Consider the following 25,291-nt stretch of genomic DNA (forward strand, 5'->3'; position numbering starts at 1 on the left):
ACAGCATTATATAAGCGTTATTTAACTGGCCATTCACAGATTGCTCACAGAGTGTGTTACTCTTTTGCAGTTATCTCCAATCAAAGGTCCACCAAAGTCAACACCGAAATCGTACCGAACAAGGTTCAGAATTCCAAAAATCCACAGACGAGAACAAAATCCAGACTCGAAGATGTCAAAAATGTGTACCATAGTGTGAGATGTGCTAAACATTGCGTCAAAAGAGCAAAACCTTCCTTCAATGTTTCAATGAGACCAAGGTATTATGCGATTTACAAGCTTAACATCGCCATTTGGAAACAATCACTGTGGATATTGAATTTCCGTCAAAGTGCGTGGTAGTGTCAAGTTCATCCATCTACCATAAACATTTCTGGATAAACATGTACAGTGACGCTTAAGACATCCGGCAATTATACACAAAACCGGAATACAGACAACTATTGACTTTCAATAGGTTAAAACGAGGAACTGCTAACCCGAGAAAGGTGATATCCCAGAGGCCCGAGGCAGAGGTAACTTACCATGACCAACATGTTACTCTCTGTGTGGAAGTAACGGACAAATTTCACTGGTCTGGCTGAATTCGTTAAGAATTTCAATATCGGCCATAAGATGTGACTAATGACATTTACCCACACTACCTGTCGACTTTGTGGGACAGGGACCTTTACACCTTTATAAGCTTTAATGAGCATCCCTTTATCAAGACCATTCATTGTTTGATATTCCTTCCATTTAACCCTCATCTGTGATGAAATTTGACTTTTTATTACCTTATTAACATGTTCAATCAACTCTTGAAAACTTTATACATTCATCGTCCTTAAATACACTGATCAAATAATTAGACGCATGTTGTGCAAATTAGTTCATTGTCATTCCTGATGTATTATGTTAATATCCAGGTTGACTTGAGGATACTAGTAACTTTCACATTTTCCAATGCGAACTAATTCACTTTATTCTACTTAATGGCGGTTGTCTAGACTTGGATATTATTTATCAACATTTGCGAGAGTAAGGATCAAAACAACATTATTTAATATGACGGATTGGTATCCAGGTGTAGCACTACCAGGTGACATCAGAGCTACATGCTGTGTCCATCACCATCACCCTATATTTTATATATACCTACTGTACATTGTATAACAATCCTTTTGTCGATCTCAAAGTATGTTGTCAGAAGTGCATGACAGATTTTTAAGAGTAAGGTCGAGATTTAACATATATACAATGCTTATGAATGTATTTTATGTTTTGTTGGTGTTACTCGTTACTATACCCCATTTATATACTTTATTTTTTAAAGAATTGTTAGTTACTCCCTCAATATTATTGTTACACGTCATGAATAAAATATGTGCTAGTGGATTTGATTCTTGTGTCAGTGAAATCCAAACGCCCAGTATCACAAAGGTTAATGGGACGATGGCTGATATGGAGGCACCAATTCATTACATCAACTAAAACATCATACTTCATTTCGTTGTTGATTGACATTTTAACCAACTTTGTGGAATAACGTAATGTGTTTGCGAGAGTAACGTCATACTTTTCGACGCGAGTTTGCTCACAAATGACGTCAATCGATGTCTTCCCGCAAGGGAGATAACTCTGTGATATGGAAAGACGGAATTGCTGTAGCTACATTTCCACTATGATTTCAGCTACTAACAGAAACCTAGTGGTTATTATGAGATTAGCTAGTAGATGTTAGGAGATTAGCTTTTCTTATTAACATAAACCTAGTAGTTATGATGAGATTAGCTAATCTTATTAAACTTTAATTATTAATATTTATTCTATTTCATGTCTAGTATACATTGGCGTACTCGCGAAGAGATACAAACCTGTAACGGATTACATAAACTTGTGTAATTTAATGAAAAAGAACCAACAAAAAAGAACCAATGACTAATGAACTTTATTATAGTGTCATTTAGTCAATTGATAATCCTGTCTTTATACTGTGGGCTATTTATTGTTTGCACAAGCCTCCATAAGAAAATAATAAATCATGTCTGAGGATCCTGATGACAATGATGATATGATATTACAAAATACATGAATACTGAATTTGATTGTTTTTTTTTATTGTGTTACTTTTAGAGAATAATTTGGGATCCCCGACATGATATCACTAGCCCTACAAAGGGTTGGGAACACAGCGCTAAACAAAATGAGAGCATTTATTTTTTGCTTTTTGCTTATTTTAATTTGATCAGGTTACAAACGAAAAATTCGGATCACCAAAAAATTGTCTGTCTCGTTTATCCTTACCGGTTTACTTAACTTATAATAGATTTAACAATATTTCACGGACCACTTCACATATGTAATCTCCAGCGCATGAAAAATATATACAATCAATTAAAGTAATACAGTTTTGTACATAAACAATGTAAATCATACTGGCGGACTAAGTGATACGCTACCCACATGACGATAGAATAGCACCATTTATTAAGTCATCAACATCAACAGTATATGATGAATAATCAATGTTCCGTATACATTTCATAAGATAACAATAAAAAAAGAGAATAACTGGATTTCAAGGTAGACTAGATCTTTGTTCGTTTTATGACCCAATTTTCAACCAAACTGTTTTACAAACTTTCGACTAAGATAAATTTATGGACTCGCAGTGATATCTATAAAGAAAATTAGTCTGCTGTATATAGTGAGTTTCTCAATAAAAGATTTTTTTTCCAAAAGTAGGTGTAAATTAACAAGTCGCTCTATCAATATCAATACAATTGTTTTATTGAGATATGTACCAATAAATAGTGAAGTCATATAACATTTCCCTGATAACTTGATATAAACCATACATTAGCTGTACATAACATAGGAGGACTAGTAAACGACATTTTCTCATTATCTGATAAGATAGGTAATTGTTATCGAATATGACTGTTTTATATAGGGATTGAATGTATTTTTGTAATTTTTATAGCGGCTATGAAAAGCAGAAGCTATCTACATATCACGTGGAGCGCGTTAGCGCTCCTCGGAAGATATGTATATAGCTTCTGCTATTAATAGCCGCTATGAAAATTACAAAAATACATTCAATCCATATATTTACATTAGAATAATTAATAAAAATAAAAATTATTGAAAGGTTATTATATTATATCTAAAATTATGATACCCATATACGACGAGAAACGAAATTAATGGAACAGCTTATTGACAAATTCGTTTCACAACGTCAGGTTTTCAAGCTTCCGCCTTCCGGTCGACCTTTTTTCGCAAATGACAAACAATAAACAAGAAATATAGTTAAAATAAAATTTGATTGACTTATAACAGTAAACCTTAGTTGATTCTATATCAAGAAACAACACATTAAAGATTATACATTAAAATATTGGGAGGGACTATTTTCTATTGATATGAAACTGGCGTAATGTTTGAAATCAGCTGATTGATGCACGAGAATCGTTGTATTCATAGTGTATTCATAGTGTTTTCATAGGCAAATGTTTGTTTTCGTCAGTTGGTTGATTCATATAGTGACGAAACACTCAGAATGTAAATATATTATGTATATATACAAATAATTGTGATGTTGATATATGGATTGTGGAATGACACGTCAATCAACATAAAGTAAACTTACACTTTCTATTACATCTTGAATACAATTATTAACTTCAAATATTATCAAGAGTGATACATGTATAAGTGACCAGGATTTCTCAAGCTATAGATAAATGACTATGTATAGATAAAAACTTGATGATCATATTAACCCATACACACCCGTATACAACGTCTACTCATTTACTTGTGATCCACGATAAATATTCCCATAAAAACATAAATTGCACCTTTTACTTTCATTTTCTAATTCGTTCACATAAAAGCAGTTATTCTATAAGATGTCTATTGGCTTCATCGCTCTCTGAAGTATTACGATCAGAGAATAGGGTTTGATAAAATTGTTCCAATATATTCTTAAAATCAGTATTTTGTTACAAATATTTTCAGGCATGATTTCCGTCGACGGCCAAATAAGACGATAGATCTAAATCACAACTTTGCTCTCTCATTCACTCGCCAACCACAAGATGGCATGCCTAAAACAAGAGATCCCAGTGGGATCTTGGCGCCCACCAAAGAATGATATATGTCTGACAAACTTTTTCAAATTTTGACTACATACTACATATAAAATATGAGACAGATCACTTCAGTCCTTTCTCGGAAATAGCGGTAACAAACTTCAATTATCGAAATTCAGGATGGCATTCTGTTGACCATTTTGGTCATCGGTCGGTCCCAAAATGCAATATGCACAACTATGGTCCTAGAGGAGCCTGTACATGAAACTTGAGACAGATCCCTTCAGTACTTTTTTGAGAAATACCGATAAGAAACTTCATATATAAAAATCCAAGATCTTGTTCATTGACCGGTCCCAAAATGCAAGTCGCACAACAAGGGCCCAAGGGGAACCTTAATATGAAATTTGAGAACGGTTCCTTCAGTACTTTTTGAGAAATAGCGGCAACAAATTTCAACTATCAAAATCCAAGATGGCTGCCTGGCGGCCACCTTGTTCACCGATCTGTCCCAAAATGCAATATGCATAACTAAGGTCCTAGGGGAACCTACATCTGAAATTTGAGACAAATCCCTTTGGTACTTTCTGAGAAATAGCGGTAACAAACTTCAACTACCAAAATCAAAGATGGCTGCCTGGCGGTCATCTTGTTCCCAAATTGGTCCCAAAATGCAATATGCATAACTAAGGTCATAGGGGAACCTACATCTGAAATTTGAGACAAATCCCTTTGGTACTTTCTGAGAAATAGCGGTAACAAACTTCAACTACCAAAATCAAAGATGGCTGCCTGGCGGTCATCTTGTTCCCAAATTGGTCCCAAAATGCAATATGCATAACTAAGGTCCTAGGGGAACCTACATCTGAAATTTGAGACAAATCCCTTTATTTCTTTCTGAGAAATAGCGGTAACAAACTTCAACTATCAAGATCAAAGATGGCTGCCTGGCGGCCATCTTGTTCCCAAATTAGTCCCAAAATGCAATATGCACAACTAAGACCCTAGGAGAAACTACATGTAACATTTGAGAAAGATCCATTAAGCATTTTAGTGAGAAATAGCAGTAACAAGAATTGTTAACGGACGGAGGAACAACGGACGAAAAGCGATTTGAACAGCCCACCATCTGTTGATGGTGGGCTAATAACATAACAGCAAGCATCAACCTCTTTGTATCTCTCTTTCAATCTAATATTGTATCAATAACAAAATATTATCTGATCCTCGCATTTTGATTACAGATTTTCCCACACATGATATCCCTTTCTTATACTTGACCTACTTCTTCAGATCCTTATTAAAATTTCCATCTCTCATCATGTTGGCCGTCGCCAATAGTTGTTTATTTGTATACGGAAGACCTTTTTCTACATGGTACCTCAGTGCCGAGGCGGTAAACTGACTGTTAGCGAACTCGTAGTCCCAACTGTTACTGCCATCAGACCTAATACCATCACTGTTATAGGCAGTCGGACCTGGACAGCCGTAGTGACTATGGCTAGAAAGGTATGTGCGTGGTTTTTCACCATGCTTCATTGCTAATTCATTTTCGTGGATCCTTTGGCAGACGAAACACTCAAATCCATCGATAAAATTATGATATTTTGTACCATGAGATCCATCAACTCCCCATTCGCGTTTTTTCATCAATTCTATAAGATACTTATTTTGTATTCCTGTCTTTTTCCAGGAAAGATATTTCTCATATTCGTCGTCATTTTCATTAAGAAATTTTAGATATTCAACTAGTTCTGTAATGGATTTAAAATCATCCACTATTATTGCTGAGTGGTTGGAAGGCAAGAAATCCTACAAAAAGTAAATGATGAATTAATAGTCAGTGGAGAAGGTGAGTACATTTTACTTTTTACCTTTATTGAAATATCTATATCAAATTGTATGAAAACATCACTTTCCAGTACTACTACATAGAGTGAATAGATTATTTACAGAAGATACTCAGATATTACAAACATCAAAACGGATATAAAACATTGAAGAAAACTACATTTAACTTCATAATATAAATCATTGAAGTAAAATAACAAAAATGCAACATGAGAAATAAGTCTGTAGTTTGATGTTTATTAGCGACCTACCTTGACCTTCGGTGACCCCATGACTATCGGGACAGAGCCCAGCATCAGAGGGCGCCATAGTTTCTCTGTCATGTAGTCATCACACAGTGAATTCTCAAACGCCAACGAGAACTTATATTTGGATATCAGCTTATAGAAGTCGGTGTGGTCCATGCCTTGTATAGGGTGTTGTAAGCTAAAACAAAATCTTTGATTTTGGTAGTTGTTCGTTTATCTCATTTACTACTTAAACCCTGGATTATCGGAAAATGATAATGCGTCGGTTTCCATCTGATATCTATGTTATTTACTTTTCCACTTGATATTCTGAAAATAATATAAAATCACCAGATTCGTCTTTAATTAAAACAAGAGGCCCAGAGGGCTTGTATCGCTCACCTGGTTTGTAATGCCAAGTAATGTTCTGGATACAGGATCATTGTTTCTTTTCTGAAGGGATTTAAAGATTTACCTCTAAATTCACTGTTGGTTCCTACTCTTTATGCTCCATGGGGGTCAGAATCAAAATTTACACAAACTCTGTTCCCATTCACCAGAGGATGCTTCGGACTAAATTGAGTTACAATCCATGAGAACTCTATGACTATATAGTAGCGATTTAACAGAATTACCTCTATTTCCTTATTGGGCCTCGCCCTTCCTGCCCCCGGGGATCAAACCCACAATCTATATAACCTCTGTTCTATATCCCTCGAGGATGTTTCTGGACAAATTTGGTTGAAATCCATGTAGAAATCTATAACTAGTAGCAATTTAAAGGATTTACCTCTAAACCCCTATTGGGCCCCGCCCCTCTTGCCCCCGGGGGTTCAGAACCAAAGTTCACACAACCTCTGTTCCCCTTCCCCCAAAGATATTTCTGGTCAAATTTGGTTACATTCCATGCAGAACGGAGAGCTAGGTCCAACCGGAAAATGCCCAAGGGTGTCGAGGATGACAAAACATTTGAGATATGTAAATTTGTGAAGAAATTCATCACGATTCAAACTACATTATACGTTATACTAAGTCTGCTTTTCTATCATCAGTGATGTCCGCCATAAATGTGACGGTATAACATGGTTCTTACTGCGCTCAGTGTCACATTGAACAGACATCATTAGGCTGTAATGATCGATTAGATCCGATAATGTGACCATATTAATCCTCCTGCTACCGTGTTCTAGCTTCATCAGTCCACTAACGTCATCCTTATTTCAATCATTACTTCAGACATGACAAGTAATGTTACGGAGGCACACCCACACTCCAAATAAAATTATATCTTAACGCAATAGAATATCCGATAAAGTGACCTGTTTCCAATCCAAGTCCCTTTCTGTTGTAACGTGATCTCTGATGAAAAAATATTAAATGAAGTTTTGACTGCGATATTCATTTCTTAAAGTTCCATTACACCGAAAAAACAATATTCAACAAATGAGACATGTGACTTATGAATTATATAAACTAGTTACAGGAGAAAACCACCATGTGAATTGGTTACTATGACGACTTACTGTGGAGGGAGGTCCTTGTTGTGGAGACACTTGCCGTAGGAGTCTACATTCATGTGCTTCATCAGTAGTTCAACATAGGTATCGCGATCACTAGGCGTACCACAGTCACTATGCACATAGAGAAGGGGAGATAACTCTGCTTTCTGCAAACGGTTCTTTTCTGCGACAGGAACTATGTACTTGGTGCTGGAGAGCCAGTCTAAACTCGGGAGGTATTGTGTGGAGATGGGGTAGTCAGATTCTCTTTTAAACGTACACGTATGGTTAAATAAAGTCACTATGGCCTTGTGAGAGTAAATGTAGTTGTTTTTAGGGGACTCCTCGTGCAGCAGGCCCCAGTGCTGGTTTGGATTTCTGGGTATTGGTAGGTCTACGTGATCCAGATCAGTACCATAGAACATAAAAACCTACAATATAAACATATATGTGTTATTACCTTTCTCACATCAGGAAGTAAGAGTTTGATTTAAAAAAGAAATATATGTTGAGATAGTTTGTACCTGTGCATGATCAGGCCCTGTTATAATGTCCTCCTGATATTGACGATACCGGTATTTGTCTATGTTATGTGGATTATTGTGCATCAAGGCACAGTTGGCAATCGCTGAATAAACAGTATAACATCAATCGTTATACTGAAATGTTCCATCTGCAGAAGAACATTAATGATGTGATGATGATATGTATCAAGACAATATTTGTAAACAAATAGGGTGGTTTTTGTGTGTCCTCCATAGAAGACTTGTTTGGGTGTTAACCGCTCTGATGGGATCTACTATCAGTACATGTAATACTTGTACTAGACTTAGAACCATCAACTTTATTTTGTGACTTCTGAGCTGTTAGAGGATACAGCACTCGAATACGAGGAGTTGAAGGATATATTGGGTACACATCCGGCTTCTTGTAGTGAAACCACTTCGGTTGGTGGCAATCCAATCATTCCTGATTTTGTAGTGTCGGGTGGCATTCCAATCATTCATGATTTTGTAATGTTTGGGTAGGATTACAATTATTCATGATTTTGTAGCGTTTGGGTGGGATTACAATCATTCATGATTTTGTAGTGTTTCGGTGGGATTACAATCATTCATGATTTTGTAGTGTTTCGGTGGCATTACAATCATTCATGGTTTTGTAGTGGCTTTACAATCATTCATGATTTTGTAGTGTTTCGGTGGCATTACAATCATTCATGATTTTGTAGTGTTTGGGTGGCATTACAATCATTCATGATTTTGTAGTGTTTGGTGGGATTACAATCATTCATGATTTTGTAGTGTTTGGGTGGCATTACAATCATTCATGATTTTGTAGTGTTTCGGTGGCATTACAATCATTCATGATTTTGTAGTGTTTGGGTGGCATTACAATCATTCATGATTTTGTAGTGTTTCGGTGGCATTACAATCATTCATGATTTTGTAGTGTTTCGGTGGCATTACAATCATTCATGATTTTGTAGTGTTTCGGTGGCATTACAATCATTCATGATTTTGTAGTGTTTCGGTGGCATTACTATCATTCATGATTTTGTAGTGTTTCGGTGGCATTACTATCATTCATGATTTTGTAGTGTTTCGGTAGCATTACAATCATTCATGATTTTGTAGTGTTTCGGTAGCATTACAATCATTCATGATTTTGTAGTGTTTCGGTGGCATTACAATCATTCATGATTTTGTAGTGTTTCGGTGGCATTACAATCATTCATGATTTTGTAGTGTTTGGTGGCATTATCATTCATGATTTTGTAGTGTTTCGGTGGCATTACAATCATTCATGATTTTGTAGTGTTGGGTGGATTACTATCATTCATGATTTTGTAGTGTTCGGTGGATTACAATCATTCATGATTTTTGTAGTGTTTCGGTGGCATTACAATCATTCATGATTTTGTAGTGTTTCGGTGGCATTACAATCATTCATGATTTTGTAGTGTTTGGTGGCATTACAATCATTCATGATTTTGTAGTGTTTGGGTGGCATTACAATCATTCATGATTTTGTAGTGTTTGGGTGGGATTACAATCATTCATGATTTTGTAGTGTTTGGGTGGGATTACAATCATTCATGATTTTGTAGTGTTTGGTTGGATTACAATCATTCATGATTTTGTAGTGTTTGGGTGGGATTACAATCATTCATGATTTTGTAGTGTTTGGGTGGGATTACAATCATTCATGATTTTGTAGTGTTTGGGTGGGATTACAATCATTCATGATTTTGTAGTGTTTGGGTGGCATTTTGTCGTGGCTTTACAATCATTCATGATTTTGTAGTGTTGGGTGGGATTACAATCATTCATGATTTTGTAGTGCTGGTTGAGATTACAATCATTCATGATTTTGTAGTGTTTGGGTGGGATTACAATCATTCATGATTTTGTTAGTGTTTGGTGGGATTACAATCATTCATGATTTTGTAGTTTTGGTGGCTTTACAATCATTCATGATTTTTAGTGTTTGGGTGGGATTACAATCATTCATGATTTTGTAGTGTTTGGGTGGGATTACAATCATTCATGATTTTGTAGTGTTTGGGTGGGATTACAATCATTCATGATTTTGTAGTGTTTGGGTGGCATTACAATCATTCATGATTTTGTAGTGTTTGGGTGGGATTACAATCATTCATGATTTTGTAGTGTTTGGGTGGGATTACAATCATTCATGATTTTGTAGTGTTTGGGTGGGATTACAATCATTCATGATTTTGTAGTGTTTGGTGGGATTACAATCATTCATGATTTTGTAGTGTTTGGTGGATTACAATCATTCATGATTTTGTAGTGTTTCAGTGGCATTACAATCATTCATGATTTTTGTAGGTTTGGTGGGATTACAATCATTCATGATTTTGTAGTGTTTGGGTGGATTACAATCATTCATGATTTTGTAGTGTTTGGGTGGGATTACAATCATTCATGATTTTGTAGTGTTTAGGTGGGATTACAATCATTCATGATTTTGTAGTGTTTGGGTGGGATTACAATCATTCATGATTTTGTAGTGTTTCAGTGGTATTACAATCATTCATGATTTTGTAGTGTTTGGGTGGCATTACAATCATTCATGATTTTGTAGTGTTTGGGTGGGATTACAATCATTCATGATTTTGTAGTGTTTCGGGTGGCATTACAATCATTCATGATTTTGTAGTGTTTGGGTGGGATTACAATCATTCATGATTTTGTAGTGTTTGGGTGGGATTACAATCATTCATGATTTTGTAGTGTTTCAGTGGTATTACAATCATTCATGATTTTGCAGTGTTTAGGTGGCATTACAATCATTCATGATTTTGTAGTGTTTGGGTGGGATTACAATCATTCATGATTTTGTAGTGTTTCAGTGGCATTACAATCATTCATATGATTTTGTAGTGTTTCGGTGGCATTACAATCATTCATGATTTTGTAGTGTTTCGGTGGCATTACAATCATTCATGATTTTGTAGTGTTTCAGTGGCATTACAATCATTCATGATTTTGTAGTGTTTCAGTGGCATTACAATCATTCATGATTTTGTAGTGTTTCGGTGGCATTACTATCATTCATGATTTTGTAGTGTTGGGTGGGATTACAATCATTCATGATTTTGTAGTGTTTGGGTGGCTTTACAATCATTCATGATTTTGTAGTGTTTCGGTGGCATTACAATCATTCATGATTTTGTAGTGTTTCGGTGGCATTACAATCATTCATGATTTTGTAGTGTTTGGGTGGGATTACAATCATTCATGATTTTGTAGTGTTTCGGTGGCATTACAATCATTCATGATTTTGTAGTGTTTGGTGGATTACAATCATTCATGATTTTGTAGTGTTTGGTGGCATTACAATCATTCATGATTTTGTAGTGTTTGGTGGATTACAATCATTCATGATTTTGTAGTGTTTGGTGGGATTACAATCATTCATGATTTTGTAGTGTTTGGTGGGATTACAATCATTCATGATTTTGTAGTGTTTTGGTGGATTACAATCATTCATGATTTTGTAGTGTTTTTGTGGCATTACAATCATTCATGATTTTGTAGTGTTTCAGTGGCATTACAATCATTCATGATTTTGTAGTGTTTCGGTAGCATTACTATCATTCATGATTTTGTAGTGTTTCGGTAGCATTACAATCATTCATGATTTTGTAGTGTTTCAGGTGGGATTACAATCATTCATGATTTTGTAGTGTTTCGGTGGCATTACAATCATTCATGATTTTGTAGTGTTTCAGTGGCATTACAATCATTCATGATTTTGTAGTGTTTGGGTGGGATTACAATCATTCATGATTTTGTAGTGTTTGGGTGGGATTACAATCATTCATGATTTTGTAGTGTTTGGGTGGGATTACAATCATTCATGATTTTGTAGTGTTTCAGTGGGATTACAATCATTCATGATTTTGTAGTGTTTGGTGGCATTACAATCATTCATGATTTTGTAGTGTTGGTGGCATTACTATCATTCATGATTTTGTAGTGTTTCGTGATTACATCATTATGATTTTGTAATCAATCATTCATGATTTTGTAGTGTTTGGGTGGCATTACTATCATTCATGATTTTGTAGTGTTTCGGTGGCATTACAATCATTCATGATTTTGTAGTGTTTCGGTGGCATTACTATCATTCATGATTTTGTAGTGTTTCAGTGGCATTACAATCATTCATGATTTTGTAGTGTTTTGTGGCATTACAATCATTCATGATTTTGTAGTGTTTCGGTGGCATTACAATCATTCATGATTTTGTAGTGTTTGGGTGGGATTACAATCATTCATGATTTTGTAGTGTTTGGGTGGGATTACAATCATTCATGATTTTGTAGTGTTTGGGTGGGATTACAATCATTCATGATTTTGTAGTGTTTGGGTGGGATTACAATCATTCATGATTTTGTAGTGTTTCAGTGGCATTACAATCATTCATGATTTTGTAGTGTTTCGTGGGATTACAATCATTCATGATTTTGTAGTGTTTGGTGGCATTACAATCATTCATGATTTTTGTAGTGTTTGGGTGGGATTACAATCATTCATGATTTTGTAGTGTTTGGGTGGATTACAATCATTCATGATTTTGTAGTGTTTGGGTGGGATTACAATCATTCATGATTTTGTAGTGTTTGGTGGGATTACAATCATTCATGATTTTGTAGTGTTTGGGTGGGATTACAATCATTCATGATTTTGTAGTGTGTTTGGGTGGGATTACAATCATTCATGATTTTGTAGTGTTTGGGTGGGATTACAATCATTCATGATTTTGTAGTGTTTAGGTGGCATTACAATCATTCATGATTTTGTGTAGTGTTTGGTGGCATTACAATCATTCATGATTTTGTAGTGTTTGGGTGGCATTACAATCATTCATGATTTTGTAGTGTTTGGGTGGGATTACAATCATTCATGATTTTGTAGTGTTTCAGTGGGATTACAATCATTCATGATTTTGTAGTGTTTGGGTGGGATTACAATCATTCATGATTTTGTAGTGTTTCAGTGGTATTACAATCATTCATGATTTTGTAGTGTTTCGGTGGCATTACAATCATTCATGATTTTGTAGTGTTTGGTGTGGATTACAATCATTCATGATTTTGTAGTGTTTGGGTGGGATTACAATCATTCATGATTTTGTAGTGTTTGGTGGCATTACAATCATTCATGATTTTGTAGTGTTTCGGTGGCATTACAATCATTCATGATTTTGTAGTGTTTCAGTGGCATTACAATCATTCATGATTTTGTAGTGTTTGGGTGGGATTACAATCATTCATGATTTTGTAGTGTTTGGGTGGATTACAATCATTCATGATTTTGTAGTGTTTCAGTGGATTACAATCACAATCATTCATGATTTTGTAGTGTTTGGGTGGGATTACAATCATTCATGATTTTGTAGCGTTTGGGTGGGATTACAATCATTCATGATTTTGTAGTGTTTCGGTGGCATTACTATCATTCATGATTTTGTAGTGTTTCAGTGGCATTACTATCATTCATGATTTTGTAGTGTTTCGGTGGCATTACTATCATTCATGATTTTGTAGTGTTTCGGTGGCATTACTATCATTCATGATTTTGTAGTGTTTCGGTGGCATTACTATCATTCATGATTTTGTAGTGTTTCGGTAGCATTACAATCATTCATGATTTTGTAGTGTTTGGGTGGGATTACAATCATTCATGATTTTGTAGTGTTTCGGTAGCATTACAATCATTCATGATTTTGTAGTGTTTCAGTGGCATTACTATCATTCATGATTTTGTAGTGTTTCGGTGGCATTACTATCATTCATGATTTTGTAGTGTTTGGGTGGCATTACAATCATTCATGATTTTGTAGTGTTTCGGTGGCATTACAATCATTCATGATTTTGTAGTGTTTGGGTGGGATTACAATCATTCATGATTTTGTAGTGTTTGGTGGCATTACAATCATTCATGATTTTGTAGTGTTTCGGTGGGATTACAATCATTCATGATTTTGTAGTGTTTCGGTGGCATTACAATCATTCATGATTTTGTAGTGTTTGGGTGGCATTACAATCATTCATGATTTTGTAGTGTTTCAGTGGCATTACAATCATTCATGATTTTGTAGTGTTTCGTGGCATTACATCATTCATGATTTTGTAGTGTTTCAGTGGCATTACTATCATTCATGATTTTGTAGTGTTTCAGTGGCATTACAATCATTCATGATTTTGTAGTGTTTCGGTGGCATTACAATCATTCATGATTTTGTAGTGTTTCGGTGGCATTACTATCATTCATGATTTTGTAGTGTTTCGGTGGCATTACTATCATTCATGATTTTGTAGTGTTTCAGTGGCATTACTATCATTCATGATTTTGTAGTGTTTCGGTGGCATTACTATCATTCATGATTTTGTAGTGTTTCGGTAGCATTACTATCATTCATGATTTTGTAGTGTTTCGGTGGCATTACTATCATTCATGATTTTTGTAGTGTTTTCGGTGGCATTACTATCATTCATGATTTTGTAGTGTTTCGGTGGCATTACTATCATTCATGATGATTGATGTTACGATGATTTTGTAATGGTTTTACATTCATGGTTAACATTCATGACATTACCACATTACAAATTCATGATGTTGTTTGATTTTGTAAACTCAGTGCATGTTTTTGTATGACAGTAAAGGCATTACATCAATCAATTTTGAGTGTATGTTTTTCGTTTACTGATCAGAGCAAACTACTACCGATGCAGACAAATGACAAAAAATAAATATTAAAAGCTCGGGAAAAATGGGTTACATCTATGTTTACAACACCTGTTTGGGTGGAAGAAAATCACCAATTCTACATATTCAGCATCTGTAAATCAAGATTTCATATTCCATCACATGAAAACCCACCTATGAATATATATTTTAAAAAATACAGTTATTAGCCACATATAAAATTATTGATCAAATGATTTATGTCTTAAAATCAGTTATCACATATTCGTTGTTTTAACTGGGTTTATAACGCTTAATCTTTGAACGCTCAAAATCACAATAGACGTTTCAACATAAAAATGGCATTAGATGAAAAATAATGGTTAACGGAATTATAAAGCAAAATTTGAAGACCCTTTGGGGTAATGTGCAATGCCGTTTAGCTCGAAAAGAACTTTCATAAATTGGATATTTTGTATGTACATAAAATGACCTTCACAGGGGGTAACAACTCAATGTAAAAAATTGAATGTTGTCATTCACAGTTTTTGTATTTGGTGGATGGACTGATGAATGGATGTATATATGATTTAGAGTCATGTGATTTTTTTTTCCAAAAAATACCAGTTTTTCGTTTTATTTGAAATATTTGTCCTTCATCAATAATAATTAAAATTTGGAAAATTATTAAAAAATCAGGATATTTAAAGTTAAAACTTAAAACAGGGGGCCCCACAAAAAATGATTAGGTTTTTTTTGACTGGCATGTGGATTACAGATTATTGTCTTGATTTCTTATTATTTCTTTAAAAAGTCACAATCCGTTGTTGACCTGGCATTTTTAGAAGTAAACTTTCTGAACAAGGTATAGAAAAAAATATTGGAAATGTTTGTAGTACATAATGACCTTCTGTTCTTGTTTTTGACACGCGTGGTATCGTTTCACTGAGAATGGACGTTAGGCCCAGTATCAAACGATCTCAGTTTGTGTGTGTGTTTGTGGAAGCATTGGTTCTATGTCATGCAGTCGATTCCACTTCTATTAGTTCAATACAGGGCAAACTTCAAAGCGTTTTTTTTGGATTATTCCATCCATCAAAAATACAATTGGTGTAAATTAATTTCTCTCTACCCTACTTTGGAGTGGCGAATTTCTTCTACCTTAACTGGTTAAGTGACTTTCACCCCGACCTACCTTGGTCTGGTTATGGCGTCGGTAATGCCGATCAACAGTAAAGAAACACTTGTGGTTGCCACATCGTTTGTAAGATCCAGGGTCCCCAGTAAATGGTGTCCACCAGAGAATAATCGGAGCGGTGATAACTTCCTTAAGTGCCCTCAACTCGCCAGCCGGGTCATGACGTTCTTTTGTTTCACCTGCTTAGTATTTCAAATGAAGTTGTTTTAAACTTAAATGTATCAGTATTTTCACTGCTTAAGATGTTGCCATTCCCGTTATCCAGAAACGTGATTGTAAGAAGGAGAAGATACCATCCATTTCGAAATTTACAAATTAACTACAAGACATAATACATTAATTCTAGCTTTATAGTCATTAACAAATAATACGTTATGAAGGCATTTACATGTTATTTGCAAATACCTAAAGCAGTTTTGCAATATGCTTTTATAAAACTATTTCAAATTCCATATGTATACAATTTTGAAAAGACGCTTAGAATTCCCGAAGATAGTTGCTTTCAGCACAGTGGGACCAAATGTTTTCGAAATTAACATGAAAACTGAAAAGGGCACATCCAAAATAATTTAAAAGATTTAATCACTGAGTAATGATTCCAATATATAAAATGATAACAATTTATACCCTGGCTTTATCTAATTGATAGTGGCAATGTGAGTTATTATAAGACTACAACGATATAACGATAGTTACATGTATAATAGCTAAGAATGACACCGGCTGCCAGTAGTATCAATGGGGATTTTACCAATGGATGTCATGCTGATTATAACATACATACCTTCTAGTTCAATGTCAGGAATACTATAGGAATACCGGTCAATCTAAAAAAAACAATGAAAACTACAGGTATTGACATCTGTTTATGAAAGTTGCTATACACACCTGAGAAATAATACATTTCATCAAATAAAAACTTGAAACGTTACGAAAGTTGTAAATTTTACAGTTTCAACACCCTTGAAATGTTTCAATTTTTTATAAATTTATCTTTAATGGCATCTGATCTTTGGTTTTAGAAAGGCAGTCTACCTAATATGTTACACTGAAAATCAAGGATCAAGTGTGATGTTCCAAACAAGAGGTCTGGAACAGCCAAGGTCTTCACAATACAGTATTACATTTTGATTAAAATATCCGGTTTTTGACATGTAGAGCATATTTACAGAAAGGAACCTAATCAGACAGGTAAATTTACTTTACTGAAAGTTTACCCATTACACAATAACTTGATCGCACGGTACGTGTGACAGCCATTATTAAACTTCTAGCTACATAGTAGTCGGGTAATACCAGCTTTGCATGTAGTCAAAATAGTCTGTACATTGTAAGGGATAACAGTTTTACTTTAGTAAACACATGGCTTAACAAGATAAACAATCAGAATAACGCAGACTATCTGATAAAAAACAAAAACAGAAAAGTTTTACCAGCCTTTGGACATGCACATAAATTATATTTTATTCACAGCTTTCTTATCAGATATTCGCGATCCCTATATCCTAGCCTTTACACTCAGCCTGTGTGAAATGTACATTATACATTTGTACATTTGGATGTGTCTATATACATGTATACACATAGACATCGACTTGTTTATTTTATGTACAATGTCAGAAAACATGGAAACATACATTTCTTTTCATCGACAAACAGTAAATACATGTTGATATATGTTTCGTAAATATATGAGTTCGCACACGTACACTAAGCTGACTAGACCTAGACTTTAAAGTATACCTTAGTAACATCGTTACTTCCTTATTGATTGGAAATGTTTACACTGTTAAATAGTAACGTATACTTACATATTCCACATACACAAAGACGATGAAAGGTATCAGGACGGAGAAGCAGACCACATAGAGGAAGGATCTAAACAGGCATCGTTGTGACGGCATTTTAACTGAGCCGTCTGCTCACCGGCTCCAGTGTCAACATACACACGTGTGTACGCATTAGTACTTCCGGTAGTGATAGTGATATCTAATATAAGAAGCGGAACGAAAATAGGAGTTGTACGATGCGCCTATTATCAAACGAAAGGAAATCTAACATAGTATCAAAACTTTGCATAAATGAAATTTTTATCCAAAGAAATCTCTGACCCTATGATATGACTGAAGGCCATTTTCCAAGATTGTCGCCAAAATCAATTAAAAACAATAGTCCCTGAAGCCTTGCTTTTCAAGGGTTAAGGACTAACTATTTAAGATTAATTCTAACATTAAAACAAAATATTTCTCACATATTAATTTTCAAACAATATTGAAATAATAAAGACTTTATTAGATTTTATTATGTTATTATTTAGAGATATTTTCGTATAATGTATCTGGCGGCAAAGTTGGCCGTAAGACTTGTAGATAGCTTTGGGTGATATGCTAAGTTTATGAAAGGTATACCTTCTCAGGTGATGCTAAAATATTAAAATAAATTGTTAAATGTAGTTTTTACTAAATAAATAAGATTTATTTAAAGACATCTAATGTTACAATATCGGCTAACTTCGGTTTCTTTGACTGAATGGGACCCACTCAGCGATGTTCAATATTAATTTGATTTTTATCAAAAGTTTCCGAATTATCATCGCTCATTGTGACTTCGACTTAGTCCTGTCTCTGCATGATTTACTAAAATATTTTTTCAACATTCTTCTAAATTATGAAAAAATAAGACAGACACGGATATTGGGACTTTTATTGAAATACATCATTAGATCTATAATTATGATAATATTGACATGAATATATTATAGCCTAATTGTCCCCTTCCTGCCCCGGCCACAAGCCCTTGGGGGTAAGCAATTACAAGTCATTTGTACAATTTTGAATCCAAAATCCTTAGAAATACCCCATCTGAAATATGGGAAATATTCCTTCATAATTGTGTTTTCTTTTGGGCAACCCAATAGGGATTCCATACGTACCTAGACAATACAAGTGATATTAGGCTAGCAGAGATTGTTCAGTTTGGTTTCAAATTCAGATTTCTTTATTACACGCTCTGGCACACTTACGTGTGTAACAAGACTAGTCAAATGTGTATTACATTTTAAGGCCTCGCCTCCCAAGGTTGGGGGGGGGGGGGGGGGGGGGGGGGGGGGGGTAGTCAACCCAACCAATTGTGCAATATTTAATCTTTACTCTTACTAGGGATACTGCCAGGATATTAATTGGATTTTTTACATATTATCATTGACCCCGCCTCTCAGGCTCCAGAGTATTTTTCATTTGAAACCATACAATTTTCAGTCCCTTACCCATAGAGATGCTAACAGCTTACCTTTGGTTGTATGATCTGGTCGAGCCCAGTTGTTACTAATTCTTTGGTGTGTAGTTGTTGTTGTTTTTTTTTTTTTTTTTTTGTAGATCAAAGCAATGCATAAGACAATAAGCATACTAAATCTATATAATGTTACATAAGCCGGTGAAAGTCAATTATGATTTTGGTATCCCTGATATTGCTCCATTTTTTGTTAACGTTCATATGACGAAAAAAAACATAGGCACGCAACGGGAGTAATGGTTTTACGCATTTGCATTGAATTGTTTCCATATGATAAATCCAGGTATTGCATCAGCTGATTTAAGACCAGCTACAACTTATGGCCTTTCTGTAATGACATCTTTACTGAGGTATCTGCCTAGTAAGTCTACTAGCAATGGAACCCACCTGGTGTTTCAGCAATTCTATCAGTTTTGCATTTTCACATATTCAGATAGCTTTCGACAATTGTGATAAGGATGTTGGTCACAGCTGATTCATCTCAATTAATTTCCTGAGTACAATTTAAAACTTTGCAAACAAGGACTTATTCACATTTGTCTTTTGACAAAAGAGTAGCAATGAGTAAGATATTAATACATTGATTGGCATCCATATTTTATATTTTATATATTCAAATTTTAGTAATTTACCAATTTGATATTGTTAGAAGAACGATATCACGTGTATCCAAAACAACGAGGATATCACTTTTCCGTTGAATGATTTCCTATTTCCTGAATAGCCTGCACCAGTGACCTGGCATACCTGACTACACGGTGGGGAAACTACGTCACAAACATAGTTGCCGTTGCTATCTAAATGGCGGAAAATTGTTCGCTTCAATATGGAACGCCATAGCTGCCTTAAGACTAGGTGTTTTATTGCATCACGTCACCATGTTATAGCATCGTGTCACCATATCATAGCATCGTGTCACCATGTTATAGCATCGTGTCACCATATCATGGCATCGTGTCACTATATCATGGCATCGTGTCACCATGTTATAGCATGATGTCACCGTGTTATTGCATCACGTCCCCATGTTATAGCATCGTGTCACCATATAATAGCATCGTGTCACCATGTTATAGCATGATGTCACCATATTATTGCATCATGTCACCATGGTATAGCATCGTGTCACCATGTTATAGCATCGTGTCACCATATCATAGCATCGTGTCACCATGTTATAGCATGATGTCATCGTATTATTGCATCATGTCACCATGTTATAGCATCGTGTCACCGCGTTATAGCATCGATTCACCATATTATAGCATGATGTCACCGTGTTATTGCATCATATCACGATGTTATAGCATCGTGTCACCATATTATTGCATCGTGTCACCATGTTATAACATGATGTCACCGTGTTATTGCATCATGTCACGATGTTATAGCATCGTGTCACCATATTATAGCATGATGTCACCATTTTATTGCATCGTGTCATCATGTTATAGCATCGTGTCACCATATTATTGCATCGTGTCACCAAGTTATAGCATCGTGTCACTGCGTTATTGCATCGTGTCGCCAAGTTATTAAGACGTTTTCTATTTAGACTGGATTGCCTGCCGTAGTTTTTCTACTCTCCGCTAGGCTTCGCTCCGAAAATACAACTTTATATTTTGTAACCCCCCCAAGCGCCCCGCACCCACATGGATACTTTATAAAAAAAATTTCATATATCATTACATATAACCCTTGTACACATCTATAGACAGTAGCGTCGCTAACAGGAAATTAATGAATACACAAAGTAGCGTGCGAGCGCCAAAGTCTCGAGATTTTGAATGTTTGGGGGTCTGGGGGTATCCCCCGGAGAAAATATTAAGATTCAGAATGACTGAGATGAGTTTTAAGATGTATTTTGATGATTTTGGAGCGCTGAAGGCGCGAGATTTTGTTGTTTGGAAGGTCGAGGGGTCTCCGAAAAAATATTACGATTTAGAATGGCTGAGATGAGTTTTACGATGATTTTGCGAGCGCCGAAGGCGCAAGATTTTGTTGTTTGTGGGGTCCAGGGGTGTCCCTCGGGAAAAAAATATTACGATTTAGAATGACTGAGATGAGTTTTACAATGTATTTTGTTGATTTAAAAGCGTTCCTAACACGGTAATTTTTCGATTTAAAGTACCTGCATTTAGAAATGATAATTGTGAATGTCGTCATACCATTATGCAACCCTGCTCGATCTGAACATGTACATGTATACCAAATTCACACCATCGGCACATTGTTGTGTATCTCAAAAAATAATAATGAATTAATTGTCTTGCTAAAACATATAACAAACGAATCTTTTAAGAATCATTTTTTGAAACACTATTATCTCTTGATGGACATTTTAGTCTAGTTTGTGTATATCTAGTTATCATTATTACAAGGTTTGAACATTACATGCTTGAAAGTTTTGGGAAACACGCCGCGCAGCGGAAAATTTTCTAAAAATGAAGTACGAAAAATGTGCAGGATGACACTTTTTTCTTTCAATGTGCATTCAATGTGCATTTTTTAGAACATCACACTTGGCGTAAATGGGGGGACATGTTTGCAATGTCGCCCCCGCCTCCTACGCCCCTGAGTGTTAATGACTGTATATCTGTACAGGTTGAAGAACTAAAATGCCGCGGTACCACAAGAAATTTGAAGACAACAACTATCGGACATCAGTTTCATAATAGAGATACGCAATTTAAAAAAACACTTTATATTTGACCCATATTTTCCACATTTTCTCTATCTACTGACTGCAAGGAAGGATTTTTTAGAGAGACGAGCGAAATTTTGGCCGAACTTGTTCACTTGATACCTTCGAATCAGCCAAAATGTGATAAATATATTTATGCTTATAATTATTACTACAGAAGCAATAAAAAATCAATTCTAGACATTAAGATAAATTAAGTATTTTAAGACAATTATATGAAAAAAAGAAAGATGAAAAACACGATAAACATTAATTGATCGTTTTACTCTCTATTGTTTTATTTACATGTACATGTACTTTCATACCACAATACTTTGAACTATTTAACGTACATTGTAAACAGTTGAAATATTAATAAACAACAAAGCCGTAATATATTTCATGGATTTTAATAGAAACAGAACCGTTGTGTATAGTCTTTTCACTGGGACCTTTTAAACTAAGCACTTCTGTTTGACTGTACACCGCCAAAAAAAGCGACTGTATCATAATAAAAAAGAGACACCTTTTCAAAGATACGAAACTATTAGGAAACATAATATATATTCGCTACCTATTTCATTAGTCATTAAAAAAGTCATTTGAAAATTGTCATTTTGTAGCTGTAGATCTAACCATAGATCTAATCATACCTACCAAACGTCCTCCCGCCAAACAACACTGAAGATAATTTCCGGCTAGCAGATGGTGATCGGGATCGTCTTTTCGCTTGACTGTAAGGTAAAATCCAAATTATGCATTCCGAGTAGTCTTAATAGAAAACGTCTTAATAACTTGGCGACACGATGCTATGACATGGTGACACGATGCAATAATACGGTGACATAATGCTATAACATGACGACACGATGCAATAACTCTGTGACACGATGCTATAACATGGTGACATGATGCTATGATATGGGGACACGATGCTATGACATGGTGACACGATGAAATAATATGGTGACACGATGCTATAACATGGGGACGTGATGCAATAAAACGGCGACATCATGCTATTATATGGTGACACGATGCTTTAACATGGTGACACGATGCAATAACACGGTGACATCATGCTATAACATGGTGTCACGATGCCATGATATGGTGACACGATGCTTTAACATGGTGACACGATGCAATAACACGGTGACATCATGCTATAACATGGTGTCACGATGCCATGATATGGTGACACGATGCTTTAACATGGTGACACGATGCAATAACACGGTGACATCATGCTATAACATAGTGACACGATGCCATGATATGGTGACACGATGCTTTAACAGGTGACACGATGCAATAACACGGTGACATCATGCTATAACATGGTGTCACGATGCTATAACATGGTGACACGATGCTATGATATGGTGACACGATGTTATGACATGGTGACACGATATTATAACATGGTGACACGAAGCTATGATATGGTGACACGATGCTATAACATGGTGTCACGATGCTATAACATGGTGACACGATGCTATGATATGGTGACACGATGTTATGACATGGTGACACGATATTATAACATAGTGACACGATGCCATGATATGGTGACACGATGCTTTAACATGGTGACACGATGCTATGATATGGTGACACGATGTTATGACATGGTGACACGATATTATAACATGGTGACACGATGTTATAACATTGTGACACGATGTTATAACATTGTGACACGATGCTATATTATGGTAACACGATGTTATACCATGGTGACACGATGCTATATATAACTGACACGATGTATAACATGTGACACGATGTTTATAACATGGTGACACGATGTTATAACATGGTGACACGATGCTATGACATGGTGACGTGATGCAATAAAACATCTAGTCTTAAGGCAGCTATGGCGTTCCATACTTCAAGGTAGAAGATGATATGCTGTGTCACCAATAACGACATTTCCACGTGACTGTAGCTAGTGGTATTTGTGTTATAAATACAAATATAATATATGTAGAGTATACAAATGTCTACTTGTCAAACACTCCAACACAATTTGAAAATAGTACCTGATATCGTTAACACCATTACGCTTGGTTTTGTAAACAATCTAAATTTTTGCATATGTCCGTTCTCGCATTTTGCAGTCTTTGTTATATTATATCGCATCTTGTAATTAATCATATTTTTAATTTTGCATCACGTATTTTATTATATGTAATATTTACTTTTTATAAAAATGTTGTTGTTTAATAACACTATTATTCAATGTTTATGTTTGGTGGCTCGTTTTCCGATAGTCATGTTTTTACACATTGGGAAAGGACTTGTTCCTTACCAGATGTTTTTGCAAGTCCTCAAAATCAATAAACTTGCCATGGAGTATCACTATATATTTATTACCAAACACAGTCACTTACGCTGGAGATTTGTTAGGCATAATACACAGTAATTGTATGTCACATGTAATTGTTTCTTTTCATCAATTAGATATTAAGAGTTTTAACCTATATGTACTAATCACTTTCCTGATATCTATACGAAAGTCCAAAAATGCTAATTTAGGAAAACACACATAAAATATATATAAAAAAAATGTCATGTAAATAACCAAGCAGAAAATTGTTCAAGTAAAAACAGTTCAGAATCTCCATGCAGAATAGCGTGGGCTAGTTACACTGAAATTAATGGTTCAAGAATGAGATACTAAGCTACAAATTAACTTCATGGATTGTTTAACTTGCCTATTGTTTTGTCACGCGCCAAAGGACCTGTTACAGCTATCATTGAATTTTGTCCACGAAATAAATAAACAAAACCTAGGTGCATTTTGTAGTATTATGAAAGAGAACCTGTAAGATACCTTTAAAAAATTCAAAAGGTCCCAGGCTAGGGATGATTTAATGTTACCTTCCGAGGTGTGTCCCTGGGTTCCCTTTTTGGTCCATCAAATTAATGTTCAATTTCGTAACACGATATCATATTCTCAAAGGTATATATTTCTGCAAAGTGTGACTGACCGATGTTGCTTAAAAATGTAGAATTATGTTAAACAAAACCAAGTACCAAATTTGGAGGCCATTTTTTCACCGAAATGGTACACCCACTTCCAGGTCTTGTACACCTAAGAAATTGCAGTTATTTGGACTATATGTCAACAAAAGATGATGGAAATTTAAGAGAAATTTGAAACCGGTAAAGTTGTCACTAAATATGAATATAAAGATGAAACTATTGGAGAGTGTATTTTAGAAACTT

The 25,291-nt window shown here is 35.2% G+C and overlaps 2 protein-coding genes across 7 annotated transcripts in view; one reads left to right on the forward strand and one right to left on the reverse strand.

Annotated features, from left to right (window-relative positions):
• LOC138322681 (protein qui-1-like) overlaps positions 1 to 1,375 on the forward strand; it is a 116,935-nt gene extending 115,560 nt beyond the window's left edge. For all 5 annotated transcript variants that reach the window (XM_069266714.1, XM_069266712.1, XM_069266711.1 and 2 more), the window contains exon 24: positions 71 to 1,375. In XM_069266714.1, coding sequence (XP_069122815.1) covers positions 71 to 199 — 129 coding nt within the window. In that variant the 3' untranslated portion in view covers positions 200 to 1,375. The remainder of the gene's footprint in view (positions 1 to 70) is intronic.
• A 707-nt stretch (positions 1,376 to 2,082) lies between these two features.
• LOC138322684 (alpha-(1,3)-fucosyltransferase 10-like) lies at positions 2,083 to 18,036 on the reverse strand. 2 transcript variants are annotated; one of them, XM_069266718.1, is made up of 6 exons: positions 17,889 to 18,036; positions 16,862 to 16,904; positions 16,075 to 16,256; positions 7,681 to 8,087; positions 6,182 to 6,356; positions 2,083 to 5,891 (listed from the first exon to the last, which is right to left on the reverse strand). In XM_069266718.1, the coding sequence occupies exons 1-6, from the start codon at positions 17,979 to 17,981 to the stop codon at positions 5,361 to 5,363; spliced, it is 1,431 nt and encodes a 476-aa protein (XP_069122819.1). In that variant the 5' UTR covers positions 17,982 to 18,036; the 3' UTR covers positions 2,083 to 5,360. The 2 variants fall into 2 exon arrangements, with proteins under 2 accessions (XP_069122819.1, XP_069122817.1); XM_069266716.1 differs by having other exon boundaries at positions 16,075 to 16,259.
• Between the last annotated feature and the right edge of the window lie 7,255 nt (positions 18,037 to 25,291).

Source organism: Argopecten irradians, chromosome 5 (genome assembly GCF_041381155.1).
Source record: "Argopecten irradians isolate NY chromosome 5, Ai_NY, whole genome shotgun sequence".
Classification (NCBI taxonomy): Eukaryota; Metazoa; Mollusca; class Bivalvia; order Pectinida; family Pectinidae; genus Argopecten; species Argopecten irradians.